The 18,825-nt window shown below is 37.2% G+C and overlaps 1 protein-coding gene across 1 annotated transcript; it reads left to right on the top strand.

Moving 5' to 3' along the window:
* Window positions 1-5,660: 5,660 nt before the first annotated feature.
* Window positions 5,661-18,422, top strand: LOC143850951 (glycosyltransferase BC10-like). The gene is made up of 11 exons (XM_077360248.1): window positions 5,661-5,890; window positions 6,901-7,415; window positions 10,131-10,229; window positions 12,720-12,820; window positions 12,928-12,999; window positions 13,238-13,328; window positions 15,120-15,200; window positions 16,929-16,991; window positions 17,092-17,214; window positions 17,313-17,351; window positions 18,190-18,422. Exons 2-11 carry the CDS (start codon window positions 7,041-7,043, stop codon window positions 18,316-18,318), a joined length of 1,173 nt encoding a protein of 390 aa, XP_077216363.1. The 5' UTR covers window positions 5,661-5,890; window positions 6,901-7,040; the 3' UTR covers window positions 18,319-18,422.
* Window positions 18,423-18,825: the final 403 nt, after the last annotated feature.

Raw genomic sequence — 18,825 nt, 5'->3', positions numbered from 1 at the left:
CCAGTATGGAGAAAGTTTTTTGGGATACACCCTATCTACATCTACGTAAGGCCCAAAAATTAATGGTTTTGATCAGCCAAACGATGCGGGGCGGCCACCATATATAATCTCGTTAGAGAGGGGTTTTTTTGGTGACTCAAATAAACCCCAACAAGTTGACACGTGATAACATAGAAGTCTCAAGTAACTATATTTACTCCGTCAATGCCCGTCAAGAATAACGCTATAACGAGAAAGGCTCATTAAATAATAGAGCATGGCCGACTATTTTGACCGATTTTTTTTGCCGATGTATTAATCGTAGTCAGAGAAGGGCAAACCAGCAAAGCGTATTATGGCCAATAGAATCCCGAGTACAAAATAAGTTTAAAATTTTAATTTTACCATTTTTATATCCCTTCCTTCTAAAAAATATCTTTTTCTCTTCCCAAGTGAGGGTTTTTCCCTTCCTTTTAAAAAAATATACCCCCTTTTAGGGATATAACAATGAACATATGATGGTTTTTTTTTTTTTGTAAACTATAATAATGCTTTCTTTTGTTTGGAGAACAAAATTACTATAATTTTTGCCCCCTTGTGCAAAATTTCTGGCATCGCCCCTGGTTATATCCTTGGATTGCTATTCACACAAGAACAGCGCCATTAGGCTAATCATTCCTCTTTTTTTAAATAAACCGATATACATTGTTCTGTGTAAAAGCCTACTTGCATGGGTGCACAAATTAGAGAAATTTTTAGCATGAGCAAGAACCAAAATTACAATAATAAATCCCCTTTGATAATCTATGTAAAACTAATATTAAGTGACCCATATATGCAATCCTTTCAAATCATCTTGGTCTCTTCTTCTCCTTTTTACACAAGAGCCTCTTCCTTTGTTTCCCGACAAGAAGCTTCTTACTTTTTCCGTATCTCCTATTCTCCCCTCGTTGTCCACGACTCGAAGAAGACACAGTCTTATCTTGGTTTAGAAACCTATTTTCATTTGGTCTTTTAAAAAAAAATTTATAAGGAAATGATTTCAGCACAACTATATTTTTATATATGCGCTCATGTAACTTGTCTTTTTAGTATTTAATTGTCTCTTAGGTGCTTTTTGGGAACCATAATAACACTTTTAAGCTCTTTAAATAATAGAAGACAAGATACATGAGCTCATATTATCAAAATATGTTAATACAGAAATCATTTCCCTTTTTATAAGGTGTCTCCACGTATATGCACACGTTTTAAAAATATATATATTAGGGCCCACATTTTTCAATGATCCAAAAAAATCATCCCTATGGATGGTACTAAATCCTTCGATTTGTAGAGGTTTCTTTAATGTGTCGTCCCTCTTCAGATCGTAGCCCTAGGATCATTCTATTGAGATGATCTTTGGAGCATTCCTTTCGATTTGTCTTGGTTTCTATAATGCCTCCTTCCTCTTCATATTGTACGGCTAGGGTCATCCTGTAGGGAACAAATGAACGGTTTGGATGATGAAAAAAGTGTCATTTTTTTTATAAAATGTTTACAAAGATTTACAAAGACACGAGATTTTATATCGTGTGCGTGTGAAGTCCAGTATTTTTCAAAAGGTACTGTGGGGCCACTTCATGTGAAGATCCAAAATGTTCATTTGTTGGCCCACAACATAAATAGGTCGTACCCTGAAAATCATCTCCGTGGGAGGGTTGGGATCAACCTATGATTTTTAGGGTAAATCCTATTGCCTATTGAACAAATGAATGGTTTGGATCTTCCTATGAACTCGGCCCCACAATATTTATAGAAAAATATTTGACTTCCACGCGCACACACCATAAAAAAATCTTTACGGACCCTATAAAAACTCCTCTTTAAATCTCTCTCTCTCTCTCCTTTCTGTTTTGGGTATTACCAACTCCAAAACCTAACTTAGTTTGGCGAGGTAGCTCAGTCATAAAGATAGACCACATGGCATGTGAAACAAGACAAAACTCAACCTTGTTTTTGGGATGCAGAATAGATGGAGTACGACTAGGAATACAACCAGTCAACCACCTTTGGGACCAATCCGAATGATCAAATTTTGGGTCCCACACACGGACATATTGATCATGGCGAACATCTTCTGGCAACCCACATGAACATAATGTTACGCCTAAAGAACGTCCCATCCTTAAGATAGAAAGCAATAAAGACCCTCAATTTAGCTCACCTTGGTCAAGGACCTAGGATCATCCAATCAAGGTGGGTTCAACGGCAATCGGACGGACTTTAATTGCTGGTTCGACCAACCAAATCCGGTACATAGGGTCCAAAAAAGGTTGTTAGGAAATATCTTGAAGTGAGGTGAGGTGGGTGGTTGACCAAACAAGATAATGTAACAACATTGTTTACAAGCCTTGGAAGCGAGCCTGTCTCTCGAAGAGGCCCCTTTTCTGAAGATGTGGAAGGCATGTCATCGCGGTGTTGGGATAGTACCGCAGTACATTCCTGCCAAGTACAGTAGGTCCCACTTCATAGGATGATCCAAACCGTTCATTTGTTGGGCTACAATGTAAATAGGCGGTACCTCATAAATCATCTCCATAGGATGATTCTAACCCTCCGATCTGGAGAGGTTTCTATCTGTAGTCCCTTCACAGATCTGAGGGTTAGGATCATCCTATGGATGAATTATGGGTACCGCCTATTTACACTGTAGCCCAAAAAACGAATGGTTTGGATCATCCTATGAAGGGGTCCCACTACTTTTTGAAAATTACTAAACTTCTCCTACACCGTATAAAATCTCCTCTTTGGATATGAACAAGTGGGCTCACTCATGAAGATCCAAATAAGTGGCAGTGTATCAAAACCCAATCTCATCGAATGACTCTAACCTTCCAAATAAGTAATATGGGCTCTAAACCGTTGCTTCTTTGTTTAAAGGGTAATGAAAAGCTCGTAAAACCAGGAAAATAAAAATTCAGTTTTTAATAGGTATTTTGTTTCACTAGTTTTTAAGGTTTTGTTACGCTATCTCAACTCGATTTAACTCTTGTTGATTTTTTGGGATTCAGGTTGAGCTTTTACCATAAAATGGGGTTTAGTTCTGGTTGATTTAAATTCATTTTTTAGCAAATGCTCAGTTGGACTTGACCCATGTTGCACCCCTACCCATAGCTACTCCTCCACTTCTTTCCTACAATTGAGCCAATAAATATTCCAAGGAATTGTTTTTTATGGTTGCCAAACATTGCCTTAATAAACTCATTTTTATGGATATTTTTCCCAAAATCAAATCGTGTTTTGATGATGGGGCGAACTCACCTGTCTTTTATTATTTAACCAGCTGTCAAAGGTTACTAAGATTCCCAAAAGGGGAGTGATAAATCGACCCCCAAATCTTAAATCGACTTCCCAATTGTCTATCTCTCTCTTCTTTCTCCCTCTAAATCGACCCCCAGAGGAGAGAGAAAGACAAATGGGTAGTCGATTTAAGATATATGGGAGTCGATTTATCACTCCCCATCCCAAAAAGCTCTTATAAGCCAACTAAAAAGAAAAACAAGGTGAGTTTCCCACATTATCAAAACATGGTAGTGTCAATAATAGTAGCCAATCGAAAATTCTCCTTATTTTTAAGAAAAATTACAAACCTGTTAGACCCCGGATTTTTTTTCCTTGAAATATTACTTTCCGTGAATATTTTCCCCTATGTCCAAGCACCTCCTTGGGGATGTATTTAGAATTTCAGATCTCAGAAAATTCTTCTCGTTCTGTTTTCAGGAAATAAGAATCCACAGTCAAAGGGTATTTTTGTAGTTTTACATAGCAGAAATAGCGTAAGCCCATTCGTACACGGTTCTGCCACTGAAACAACGTAGTCTCGGATAAGTAATGTGGATAAGGAAGAACTTGTAGCAACCCAGACCCAGGATGTGGGGCCCACTGGCCATTCTTGCTTGCTTGGGGGACAGACACGTCAAATGCATTATCCACCGTCTAATCTTGATCTGATAATGATTAGGTCTCACGCTCATGTATTTTTCGTTCTGAATATGAGTGTAGGGGCCCACTTCATAGGATGATCCAACACCCTACTTATGTTGTGGCCCAACAAATGAACGGTTCGGATCATCCTATGAAGTGGCCCCCACATTACTTTTTTGAAAAGTACTGTACTTCGACGCACACGGCACGTAAAGTCTTAGATAGATAGAAGAAAATTGAAAAGGAAAGAACAAAACTTCTTCATGTTGCTCACCAAATGGGTACCATCCTTTCTAGTTTCTAGAATAAATGAAATGCTTTTAGACGTTGGGCCCGCACAGGCCACAACACATTTGATAACCTACTACAAAACGGCAAGCGGGCCCACTCATCTTCAGTAGTCAAAACCGACACAAAATCAACTTCCCTTTCACGTGTTTGACAAGAACTTATTTTGTATCATAGATTTATAAAAAAAATTACCAAAATAATATTACCATTTTAACCCTCTTATCAAGTAGGTGATACGTTTTGAGAAATGACCAAATCAGCTGTCTATGAGGAAAAAGTCTTGTAAACCCTTTCGACGTAAAAATGGGTTTTTACGTCGAAAGAAATGGAGCCTATAAAGAACGAAGAAGAAAAGAGAGAATACTCCCTCTCCCTCAACGATTGTTTTCTATCATTTGTGTGGCGTCAAAATGCTTTTTTAGAAGTAGTGTTTGAAAGCACGGATGCGAAGAGTTTCGAGAGTGTCAAAAGAGTTTTTTATTGACTCTGCAAGGACAGAATGTGGCCAAGGTAAAAGAGACTCGACTCGGGGGAGTTATAAAACTATGATAAGAAGTAGTGTGATCGTTCAATAACCTAAAACGGTGTAAAATTTATACTCAGGTAAATTCCTTTCATCATTAAATCTCTATAGAGAGTAATATAACCGTTTGAGCATCCCGTCGATGTAGAATCTCAAACGAAGCAAATATGAGATAAGTTTTCTATGTACATAAATCCCTATCGATGTAAAATCACCATCGATGAAAAATCCCTATCAACGTAAATCTCCATCGACATGTACTTTTTCGCTAATGTGTCCGATTAAGTTGGTCATTTGTTATAACTTCTATCTCTTAATTAGTACTTAGTAGGAAATAGTGTATTATTTTGGTAAAATTTTCAAAATTTAAAGCATTTTTTTTGAATGATTCCTAAATTTAAAGCATAAACTTGTAAAAAAGTAAAATAAAGGATAAAGTTTAAGAATGACAACACAAAAAGTTTTATTTTTTGATGTTGATCCCTGCTCTTAGTATCTGTCCAAATTTTAGAATCTTTAAACTTTATAAAATTACAGGGATATTAAGGCATGAGCTATATATGCTGGGCCCAACGAACGAACGGTTTGATCACCCAATAATGTCGGGCCCACTATATTCGTCCCCCCTTTTTTTCCCGTCTACAAGTGCGCCCATAAAAAAAACATAGACTACAACGGGTGGCCCGGGGAAGAAAAGGGGGGATATATGTCATTTTCACTTTTCACTCGATTATTTTACCGTATTAGTTATACCCCCCACAATCTTGGAAGATTAACCAAAGAAAAAATGGTAACACCTATTCCTTCAAAAAATACGTAGAAAATACGGTGTACGGTTTCCTGTCTCTATATAATAATATAATATTGAAGTCGCCGTCTGAATTCTTCTTGTTGGAACGAGCGAAACGACTGCGAGAGAGAGAGGAGCGAAAAAGAAGAAAAATTGGACTTTTATTATATGTATATATATTTTTTATCTTTCTTTCTTCTTCTTCTAAGCGAGTTCTCTCTATTCTGCCCTAGATCTCGAAGAGACATTATTTTGGTCAAGATCTTTGACGAATTCTTTCCAATTTTCTTTAGATCTTTGGATCCATCGATCTTCAGTACCTCTACGCTTCGGATTATCTGGTATTCTTTCTCTCTTTCTCGAGATCTTAATCTTTCTCTCTCATTAATTCGCGCATTTTGATGAATTCGAGTCCTTGATTTGTTGAGGTAATGAATTTCTTGAAAGGATGAATTTTGGATCTTTAGTGGCGCAGAGAGTCCGATTTTTGTGTTGTTTTTGTGATTGATTGGATTTATTTTCTTGTGTTTGATAGAATATTAGGTTTTGATCTGTTTGTGTGGGATTTTCGTGGAGAGGTTTAGGTTTGTTTAATTTTGAGAGAGTTTGAGCTGGATATTACCTTTTTTGGATGGTTTTGTTTGGTGTTTGTTTTGATTTTTCAGGTTTTGAGTTGGATTTTGTAATTTGAGAGCTGGAAAAGCGGGAAACGGCATTAATTTTTTTTTAATTCGTTTTCTTTTTAGATATCTATTTTTGATCTTTTTTCTTTTTCCCCGCTTTTAGAATGTGATTTAGACTTCTCACTTTGTTAGCTGAAACTTCTGGGGAATGAATTTGATTATTTTTCTTTTTCTTTTTTCTTTTCCAGTTATTTTGATTTGTTTTAATGAATATTAAGTTATTAAGTATTTCAGTTGGATTTTTTGCGGTTTGGCAACTGATAATTATGGCAAAAATGGAACAAAGCCTTTGGCAGTCCTTATCTTCAAATAAGATTTCTACCTTCTTTTATTTTTTCATGTTAAGGTTACATTTTTTCCAATGTAGTAGTGGATATTCGGATTCTGCGATTCATAGTCTCTGGTTTAATTCATTTTCAAATAAGAAGTGAATATGAATTCTTATCCATAAAGTGCCCTTGTAGGAAATGAATCCAAATCTGTACATCAGATCTGTTGATCCAGATCATCTTTTTCTTCCTTTTTCAAATCGTTAGGTTTCCATTGAATTGGCATCTTTTTTTAATTATGTACTCTCTTGATTTTCAGAATGAACCTTTTGGTTTTAAAGGGTTAAATTTACAGTTACACCACAGCTAACAGATGCATTCTCCGTCTCATTGTTTCAGATTCTTTTGCATATCACTTGAGGGAAATTCAGCGGCTGAATTCATTGTATGGTAACCAGTCCTACTTAAGTCACATGGGTCAAGGATTCGAGGACAAGGAATACAGATTGAGTAAATTCTTCTTTGATGAGCTACATTAGATGAAGATACCTAAGGCGTGGCGGCTAGGCATTTCAGATATGCAGGTGCCTCGCCACAGACCTCCTTCTAAGAGACCACTATGGATCATTGTCTTGGTTTCTTTGGTTTGTGTGTCGCTGATCGGGGCTTATGTTTACCCACCCCGACACTATCCCGCTTGTTACTTCTTTGCTACAAGTGGTTGCAGTCCATTTACACAATGGCTTCCACCTACTCCTGCCAGGGTCTTTACTGATGAAGAGATCGCAGCTCGTGTTGTCTTTAGGGACATTCTGAACACACCTTCTCTTCATCCAAAGAATCCCAAAATCGCATTCATGTTCTTGACTCCGGGTTCGCTGCCTTTCGAAAAGCTGTGGGAGAAGTTCTTCCTTGTAAGATGCTTTCTTTATTTGATTATATGCCTAGTTGTGTTCTTATCAGCTTTTTTCATTTATAAGATTCTTTGCAGTTTTGTTTCATGTTTGTTCTGTAGATTCACAGGGATGTTTTCAGGCCTTCAGATAGAAAGTAAACTGGAATAACATTATATCTTCAGTAAATGTGTCTATAGTTAACATATGTTCAGTAAGCATATGGTCTTTTGATTTTACAAATCGAGTAGAAATCTCCTTGAATGCAACCGATTAGTTGGCAATCTACTTCATGCTCTGTCTTGTCAAGAAATATTGAATTTGATTCATTCTCTTCATCATATCTTTTTTCTTCTGAAGAAAAAATTTGATGAGATGTGCATGGTTGTCTAATTGTCACAAATTCACTCCGCAGTCACTCGGAGGGGCACCTCCTCTCCTATTCCTATATACAACAAAAAAATTTCCTGCAATGTAGAATTGAAACTAAATGCAATCTTAAAAGAATTGCACAATTTATGTCCAATAGAATGAATAGGAATCAGATGAGCTGGAACTTGCAAAGAATATGAGATCTTATTGGTATTGGTAGCATCACACAACCAAAACATGTAGCATTACACCATATTGATCTTGAGTCTCTCTGTCAAAAAAAAATTGTATTCTTCATATGTGAGTAAGACCCCTTGAAGCTTGAGTTCAATGCTGATCATTGGTTTTTTTTAAGAGTGTTCAAGGGAATATTGGTATATGTTGGAGGGTATTGTAGTCTCTGTACCATGTTGCCCTACTTTGGGCCTATATATACATCAAATTCATGAGAGGACTCTATGGAGACTCTCCATCCTTTCCATTCCTCTTCTTCTTCCTCTCTACCTTATCATCATTTCTAACATGGCATCAGAGTCAAAGGTCATGAGTTCAAACCTCCTTGATAGCAAAAATCCACATGCAATGGCCACATCCAAAAGAGGGGCTACATGTGCCACATATAGGGCAACCCTAAAAAGAGGAGGCCGCACGTGAGGGGGAGTGTTAAAGTAAAAGATTAAATAACGCCTTCTCCAATAGCTTAAGCTTTTGGAGTAACTGGTTGTTTCACATAACTGTTCGAGTTGCTTGATACTCCAACCGAGCACTGGAGGAGAGAAATAAAATAGTAAATCGCCTTGCTAAGAGCGATTCTCCCCCTAAAAGATCGACCAGGGGAGAGCTTCGTTTTCACTCTTTCAATCACGTTATCCCACAGAGCTTTGGGAGGCTGCCCAATACAAACAGAATCCCTAAATAGGAATTAGGGATCAATTCTGCCGTCCAGCTTCGATCGGTAGCCAATCTGCCAATGTCTCTATATGAACCCCTAAACACCGACTTGAGATGAATCACTTTTCCCTCATCTGCACAACTGAAAAGCAATGTGTCGTCCGCATATTATAAGTGAGTGATCCCAACTCTCGGGGAACCCAATCCGAAGCTAGCAATAAGGCCTAAGCACTTGGCCTTGTCAATCATTTGACTCAATCTCTGTCTCAACCACTATGAACTTTTGAAGAAGCCTCTAGGAGACCCATTCAGATGCACTGAATGCCAACCAAACAAAGGACACCCAAGAATGCATCCATTCTCTCGGGAGTTTTTAAAGTGAGTTGGCTTGGGCTAGTTGATAGTTGACTCGGGGAGTTTTTAAACAGTGAGACAAAGATCCTGATTTCTTCACCAAGTTTCTGATACTTTCTTATTTTCCGATGGAACTTTGTATTCTTAAGAATATCCCGCGGGTCAATGAGTGGAGGGAGAGTTGGTTAATGCAATCGCATGGACCTTCTAAGCAATAATGTGTATGAGCGATTGGTGAATGCCATTTTGGGAATATAACTTCTATCACGAGCTAGACATATCTTTCAAGCATATTCCAAGGCACGCAAATGGTTCGGCAGATACTCTGGATAGGGATGGTGTTGGTAGGGTGGCTTTAATTGTGGGCCAGGCTGTACTGCTTCAAGTTGATTGCTTGGTCAAGGGTGTAACATCATTGCTTGGTTGGATTTATTTTTTTTTCCCGGGGCCAACCCATGCCTTGCTTATGTTTGATGTACTTTTTAATATAGTTTGTTGTTTTTTACCTCGGAAGGAAAAAGAAAAGAAAAAAGAAGATTTAGTTTTCTTATGGGCCATCTGGTAGTACTTGATTTTCACTTTCTAGATAAAAAAGAAGGTTAGAGATATCAGAGGGCATTCTTGTAATTCAAATTTTAGCAGAATCTATATCCCATTGGAGTTCAATGTAAATATCGCATTAACTTTGAAATTCCTGTAAATTATCCCGGGCATCCCTTAGTGTTAATTCATTTCAACTTTCAAGTCAATTTAGTTATTAAGTTATGCAGGGTATTACAGTGGTACTGTGATTTTATTTTCATTTAAGTCATTTTGTTTGAATGGCTCATTTGAGTCATAATTATATACTCGCCTCTTTTGATCATTGATGAAATGAAACATAGCCCTCTCAGAATTTCCCCCCCCGAAAATGGTGGTTGTAGAGTAATTTTAGAAATTCCGCAGAAGTGTTGGTTAATATGTACTTCTTGCTGGTAGAAACCTTCTTGTTGGCACTTCCAACTCTGGTTTATGGAATATGAAGCACCATAGTTTTCAGTTTTGATGAAAGATTCTGATTAAGTGCTGATGCAATGTTACAATTATTCTGAATATGCATGTTTTCATCCATATTTCCAGGGCCATGATGAGAGATTCTCCATCTATCTACATGCATCTCGGGAAAAACCTGAACACGTGAGTCCATTATTTATCAATCAAGACATCCGCAGCGACAAGGTACCTTATTTTTTTCTGTGCACCTGATTTTCAGTTCATATTTGTGTGGACTCCCATTAGTTCATTTATATGAATTCTCTGGAACTCATGTTTACACATTAACATTCCTGTATTGTTGAACGCATGAGTACTGGATGAGTTCTGGTGCAGATTAGGAACCTCATCCTATTAAAAAAAATGTTATCTGATAATCAGTAATTTAAATGGTCTAACTTATTTGAGCCATGTCCATTTCACTGCATCTTTGTGTTGTTGAATGAAGCACTTTGAAAAGATTTGTGGCCTGTTTGTGTTCAATTGCAAATAAGATATTTTGTTATGACTGTGAAGTCACAGGCTACTGTCTTTATAAATCTCTGAAGAAGGGTAATGATTTCCGTAAATGTTTTTATGCATTAAATGATGTATTAATTTCACTACATCTACTTCAGATTTTCCAAGAAAGGCTTAAGCAACTTATATGGGTACGCAATCACATCAAAGAGGTTGGCTTGTTCATGATATTTCATTTAGGTGCTCTAAAGCACCCATGGATAGAAGCATACTCTCGCTGGTTTGTCATCTAGCCTAATTATATACTCCTCTCATGGGGGTCAATGTACCAATCAGTTTGTTGGTCATCACACTCCCATCATGAATGTGAAACCCCAGCGAGGTTACTCTGGTTTGTGAGCCACTAAAGAAACCAGAACAGGTTTTATTAGGAGATCCAAAGCCTTCGAGGATTTTATGAACTCCCCCGATAAATCTATATGCCCAAACTATGGATGTCTGTGAGACTTCTTTGTTTCATAATCAAGGCTATAAAAGAGGCATTGAGCAACTAAATAGAACTTTTTATATTCATCAAACTCCTCTTTACGAAAGTAATTTTCTGTTAGAGAATATCTTAAAAATCCAGGGAGAAAGCCATAGTGGAACCATATTTCATAATAAAGGGCACAATTTTAACATCCACCCTAGAGAAAGGGATTTCAAGTAGATCCCTAGCTTCATCAATCAAACATGGTCATCACTTTAAATTCGAGACCAAGATTTGATTCCATTTTGATTTTCGTAGTTTGGAGAAAAAATTGGATATAGCTTCTACCAAACTTTTACTAGCTTTGGAAGAGATACTATGTACCTGAATTTTCTCAATAGGTTTCTTTCTACCTTAGATGTTGTTATTGTAGAAGTACTGAAGAAGATGAAGTACGAGAATAAGAGGAAGAGGAGAGGAAGCACGCATTTCATGTGGTGTGTTTAATACTTTTATTCAATAATAATGAAATAATCATGTTATGTCACACACACACGCACACATATATGCGCATGCATGTGTGTGTGTATAGTTTTTATAAGGTTATATAGTCTTTATAAGGTGTCCGCACGCGCTTGCACACATTTAAAATGATACAGTGGGGCCCGCATTATTCTATGTTCCAAACCATTCATTTTTAGGCCCAATGTAAATATGCCATACCCGGAAAATCATATGATGATCCTAATTCTCCGATCTGTAGACGTTTCTATAATGTATCATCCCTCTACATATCCGAGGGTTAGGATCATCCTATGGAGATGTTTTTGTTTGCACAATTATTTATATTGGGGCACAACAAATGAATGATTTGGATCATCGAATAATGTGGGCCCATTGTATTTTTTTAAAATACTTGCATTTACACGAGGACACGAGTGTCAGTTTGAAGAATTCAGATATAGGAGGAAAGAAATATGGGCTTTTGAATTGAAGGATTTCGAGAGTATGATGCTTACCTTTTGATCTCGATGAAGGAAAGCAGATTGTACTGCAATCTTGCTTTAGTACCATGTAAAAATAATAAAATATTGAAGAATATGAAACATACTAAGAAGAAGAGGAGTGGAAGCACACACTTAATGCGCTGTACTATTCAGTAATAATGAAATAATCATGTGGCATCACTTATGTATCAATGTTATGAAAATGACCAACATAATGATTTCTAATGAAAATTCTATGAAGAAAGCCATGTTTCAGTCCCCTAGTCTTAGCCATATTGCTTTCAAGTCTTGACCCAATCTGTTGCTTCTTGATTGGTAATTCTAATCACTCTTGATTCACGTTGATTTCAGTTTCACTTTCGGGGCCGCCTGATAACAAACATATTTATTTCCTCCTGATCCAACATCCATGTCAAATTCTTTAGAAATCAGCATGTCATGATTTTGTAATCACTGGTGGTTGGCCTGGTTTATTATGAGAACTACTTAAACACTGGAATATTTGTGGTTGTGGTCGTTCATATTATTGTAATTAGTACTCTATGAATGAATTTATTTTAATGTTTTTGTTAAACATTTGTGGTTGTGGTCATTCATATTATTGTAATTAGTACTCTATGAATGATTTTTTTTCCCGGTTTGGTGGGGTGGGGGGTTGGCCTGGTTTAAAGTTCTATGTTATACTTGTTTGGTAGCTAATATTGAATTGGCAGATTGATGAAATGACCAAAATATCCGCAGGTGGTCTGGGGTAAAATTTCTATGGTTGATGCAGAGAAAAGGCTTTTGGCAAATGCACTCCAGGACACTGACAACCAGCATTTTGTCTTGCTTTCTGACAGGTGGTCAAGCTTATAGAATTGCATAGAATCCCCTCACATCTTGTTGAATTGCTGTTATGATGCTATTATCAACATGTTGAATAATTCTTTTTTTTCTTTCATTGCAGTTGTGTGCCACTACATGATTTTGATTATGTGTATAACTATCTGATGGATACGAATATGAGCTTTGTTGACTGGTATGCCAGCTGTGCTTTTGACTTGGAACCTATCTTGGTTTTGTTTCCCTTGTCATGTTTGCTGGTTCAAAGCGGTGACACTGCTTCCAGTTAATTATACTACATACTTCCGTGCTTTATGATGTTTGGGATATTTCAGTGTCAAGATCTAATTTTTCCGGTCTTTTGCAAAATTTTATCGTTTTGGATCTAAGGAACAAAATTATGTTTCCTCTAATTGAAGCATATCCCTTTTCAGCTTTGAAGATCCTGGCCCACTTGGATCAGGCAGGTATTCAGAACAGATGTTGCCTGAGGTTGAAATCAAGGACTTTAGGAAGGGCGCCCAGGTAATCATGCACAGTTACATTTATTTGATATAGAGACCGGTGGGTGCAATGGTGCCAGAAAAGTCGATATCTGTATGACTGTCAGCCAGTTGATATTTCCCAGAATGCAAATAAATTGATAGCTGAAAATATATTTACCAAAAGGAAAATTAAAAATTAATTGTTTTTATCGCAGTTTGACTAGGTTTGCACATCCCGTTGCTTTTAAGTTCCATGCTTGATTTACTTGGCAAGGCATCTGTCAGTCTACTGAGTACTAATATGATATCCTTTGATTCAAGCATGTCTACTTGTGTCGAATATAACGATTGATGGTCTGATGCATCAATGCCCAGATAGATCAATGTTTATGCATGCCTAGGAGATAGTCGATTGTTTTGAAAAAAGTACAAACAAATAAAATCATAGAATTATTTGGAATGTTAAGGACCAAACATGAAATTTTGAGCAGTTTGGCAATCTTATATGGGATCTTATACCCAACAATAAATCCAGTTTGCTAAGTAAACAAAAAATGTGATGTTAAACTCTCTATAGATCAATGTTTATTGTCGCTTTACGCATGAGCTGTGGTACTTCATCCTCTTCAGAGTAAGTTGGCTTCTCCCTGGTCATATCGTTGATCATTTCTAGTCGTGGAGTTTTACCCAATGATCTAGAGTTAGGACTCTGCGGAGCATATTCTTAGCTGCCACTATTTGGCTTGTTAAAAGGAATGGAACAAGAGAGTTTTTAAAGGCGTATCAAGAGGAGCACACAATATCCAGGGGTAAATTTTTTCTATAGTTGTTCTGTGGGCATCAAACCTATCTACTTTCAGCGGAATTTCAGTGACATTCTTCCACAAGTCTTGTGAGGTGATTGGGCTGTGGTGTTTTCATTCTGTGGGTCCCCACCCCAGATGGTACCCAGCCCCTCCTGGGAGGTTGAAGCGGAACTGTAATGAATCGAGTACTGCAACTCAGGCCCAGCTGACAAAGGGGTGCTTTGGGCTTTTCCGAGCCCAATTGGGGAGAAGGAGTCTAATGATGCAGAGATTTAGGCACTCCATAGTGGGATTCATTTTGCTAATCAGTCTCAACTAGATCATATCGGTCTCAGATTAGCTTTCCATGGAGATTCACAGACGCTAAGAGACGATTCCAAGACATTCTGGAAGACCACGCCATAAAGATTCGACATGTATGGAGAGTTGAGATTGGCTAACTCGGAAGTGTATTCATTGCTTGATCAAGTGTTGCCAGAGAGGTGGTTTTATTATTAAACCACTTGTATCCTTGAGAGTATTGTCTTTTGCGACGGTTTCTTTAATTGTTTTATCTTTCTTTTCTTTTTTCTCTTTATTTGCTTTTGTATTAATCCGCTCGACTGCCTCATTCATTGGGCTTTTGCCCCTTTTCTATAATAAAATTCTTGTCATTGAAAACCCAAACACAGATCATTCTGTAGATTATCTCAGATACAAATAGGGTGTTCGTCATGGTACGTGTTTACATGAATAACATTTAAGATGATATAAAGCTATTTCCAGTGTATTATATAATCTGCTTTTATGTGGGAACTTATCCACTATATTTTCTTCTTTTAGATAATTAAATTCTTTCCCCTAATTCCTGTGGATAATGGTCTAAAATATAATTATCTTTTTTATGCATGAATTCTTTTGCCCATATTCTTTCCAGCTTGCAATAGTTTGTCTTGACATGGTCCTACCATCTAAAAGAAATATTTGATTGTGGCAAGATTTTGATTCTCAATTGACTGTTGCTCTAACACATATCTGCATTGCAGTGGTTCTCCATGAAGCGGCAGCATGCTTTGCTAGTTTTGTCTGACAGCCTTTACTACAATAAATTCAAGCAATTTTGCAAGGTATGCCTAAATATGGTATTATTCTCTAATTACTTTTAGTTTGTTAAGATGATATTTTATTTCCCATGGAAAATTGCTTAATCTCTGTAGCTGACTAACAAAATGGTCAGAAATGCTTGTTTTTTATCTATACTGTCCTGGGTAATCTAGAAACACATGTTATACCATTTTGCTTTCCTCCAAGGTTAAAACATAATTCCCTGATTACCTTTCTGTACTCTTCAGATCTAAGCTAAATCTTGATATAGCTGACAGCAAGATAACTTTAAGGGTTTTCATGGCCAAAGGCTGTGAAACAATTTTGTATCAGGAAGCAAACTGGCGATATATCTAAATCTGCTTGAAGTTCTACTAAAAGCATTTTTGCTGATAGCCTATGGTTTCTTTTCATACTGTTCTCACGAGAAGCTTTATGACTTGGGCCTTCCATTTAACATCAACTATGCCCCAAATCATTGTATGCTCCTATAGTTCTAGTTGTTTCTTTCTCCTTTCATGCTTCCATTTTCTGGTTGATTCTATCTTCTTCTTTTTAATGGTAAAATATCATTAATAGGAGGAAGATCGAGATGGTCCACCCCGGAGAAGAATAGAATAGAAGAATATTACAAGAATAGAAACAACAAAAAGGAAAATTCTGTCAGGGGGGCAAGAAGTCAAACATCTCTAAACCTGATCTTGCAACCCCATCCCTTGCTAGTTTGTCAGCTTCGCTATTAGCATATCGCCTAACATGATTAAAGATAATGGAAACTCCATCGATACGATCCTGGATCTCTTAAAAAAACGCTTGCAAATCTCCAAGGGGGCACAACCGATCCTCTAAGCCACCGAATTGTGTTTAGAGAATCTCCCTCTACAACCGTGGAATCCAATAGAGCTTGGTCTAAAATCTTTTACCTCTGATGAACCGCTCTAACTTCAGCTTCACTAGCATCCGGGTGTCCTACGGTCCCCGAAAAAGCCCAAAGGACTCTACCACTAGAATCCCTCAACAATCCACTGATGCCTGCAGGACCAGGGTTTCCTATGCTAGAGCCATCAAAATTAAGTTTCACAATGCCTTCCGGAGGGCATTTCCAAGTTTGATTGATCTTTTGGCGGTTTTCCCTGCTAGCACACACCTCCTTCCATCCTTCCCAAAGATCGTAAGCCAAGACAAATTGGAACTTAGGGATGGATCGAGCCCACGCAATGACTTTGATACAGAGGAAGTGAGGAGATTTGGCTTTGCCCTCAAAGATCCTAGTATTTCTCTCTTTCCATACGATCCATATAGTTGCTAGCAAGCATAGGTCCCACAAAACTTTTCCTTCTTTTTTCCATGGATTTCCCGCCCAATTTTGCACCATCTCAGAAAATGTTAAAGGGAAAACTCATGAGATGCCAAACCCAGGTAAAATACATCCCCAAACCACGTTCTCCTTTCTAAGCTCTCTCTCTCTCTGGCTGCACTTTTCTTCTTTCTTAAAAAAGTTTTGATTGCCATGTAAAAAAAAGATTCTTTGCTACGTGATCAGCATTTTGTGTTGAATCTCAAGTAACAGAGAATGTAAGGTGTGGCTTTTCAAATTTCGATTAGCAGCATTTTTCACTTTTCAGTGCTTTATGTTGTATACATGTAGAAGGATGCAACTGAAATAAAGAATTTTTTTTAAATACACTAAGATTAATTGAGTATCTTGAATATTGTTCTGTTGTTGATATTTTTATGTTACTTTTTTGCAGCCAGGTATGGACGGCCACCGGAATTGCTATTCTGACGAACATTATTTGCCAACTCTTTTACATGTCAGCACATAAGACTTTGTACAGTAGTCTTCACCAAAACATATTATCTTTTCTCCTAAGCTTACTGGCAATCGCTGAATCTTTCTGTGGATATTTTCAGATGATTGATCCCAATGGAATTGCAAATTGGTCAGTGACTCATGTAGATTGGTCCGAAGGAAAATGGCATCCCAAAGCATACAGGGCTCAGGATGTTACATTTGAACTCATCAAGAATATTACCGTAAGACTCTGTTTTGTCCTTAAAATATACTATCTCGTTGTTGCATATAATTTGTTACAGTTTATAGATTTAGTTTCTGATATTATTGTTATTTGCAGTCTATTGATGAGAGTACGCATGTTACGAGCGACGAAAAGGTACACATTACACTTCCAATTCAAATATAATGCTTTCTCCAGCTTCAATTTTCGAAAGTATTGTGCATCAGGGTTTTCCTTTGATAGTAATTGTTGAAGAGAAAAATCCATATATATATATATATATATATATATTACAGTATTCATTATTTCTTGACCATTTTTCATTTTTCTATTTGTTCTTATTGGTTTATTTTTCTTTATTGCTTGTTTAATCTTGCATCTATTATGGACATCTTCGATGGTAGTCATGTTGTCTACAGAAACATGCCACATTTTAATTGGTTTCTGTACCATTGCATATTTTGATTTGTATGTGCATGTTTTTTCAATTGACAATTAAAAATTTCTGTAATTTTTGGATATCACCATCTGTAGAAACTAGTGCTTTTAAACTATCTCACTAAAACTCAACTACGCATGTTGTTGGATTTTGAGAATTATAAGGCCCTGTTCGTTTGAGATTGTGAAAACTGATTGTTATCCCCAAACCTATTATCGAACTTAACTAAGAGTCCATAACTGATTATTGGACTTAAAACTGCTATTAATTTTGAGTTACATATTCAGCTTTGGACTGAAAGTTCAAACCAAACAGGACCTTAAATTTGAGTCCAATAATCACTTTTGGACTCAAAATCATGTCTAAATATCCAACAGGGCCTAAGGAAAATCCAAGCATTCTGGGTCAATTGAAGTGTCCAATATTTTTTCTCGACAGTAGAATTTATAAGAAAATCTAATTCTACTGTATGTATTTGTTATCAATTGGAATGCTTGTATTTCGCTCGGAGATAAAAAAAAGAAAGATCACAAGTATATTTTTATGCACCTGCAGAAGGAAGTCCAACAGAAGCCGTGCTTGTGGAACGGGGTGAAGCGGCCATGTTATTTATTTGCGAGGAAATTCTACCCAGAAGCGCTCGACAACTTGATGCATCATTTCTCTAATTACACGACTATCTGAGCCGCAGCCACCCGGTGAAATATTATTCTTTGGTCGATCATTGTCTTTCGGCCACCCACGGTTTATTTTATATCAATGTTGTAAAATGAAATATTACAGATTAGCTCGAAGGGGGTGAGATTGGCAGAGCGACCGGGGTTGAACAGACTCCCAAGTGTTGAGCAGGGCAAAGCCCCGACTTGGCGCTCTTTGCTCTGCTCACTCTTGGAAGTAATTATTTTCCCCTTTTCATTTCTTGTTTCGGACTTTTTATTTTTATTTTTCCTACTGTGTTATCCTACATTTGAAACAGAAAATTTTTTGGTTACATGTTTCAACTGTTTTAGTGTTGATTTTTTTTTCTTTTGGTAATAGAAGGAAGTTAAATTTCACCTGTTCTGGATTTAAGTGTGCAGCAGTAAAGGGAATTCATATTTCAGGGATTGAGGACATGTTTGGCAACCATTCTCCTTCTCCCACTGCCCACTGGAGAGCGAACTAAATAAACAGGTAGTCTGAAATGAGAAA

This window comes from Tasmannia lanceolata, unplaced genomic scaffold (assembly GCF_043159265.1).
Source record: "Tasmannia lanceolata isolate RefF3 unplaced genomic scaffold, GAP_Taslan_0.1 ptg000018l, whole genome shotgun sequence".
NCBI lineage: Eukaryota > Viridiplantae > Streptophyta > Magnoliopsida > Canellales > Winteraceae > Tasmannia > Tasmannia lanceolata.
This window is presented reverse-complemented; position numbering and strand designations above follow the sequence as displayed.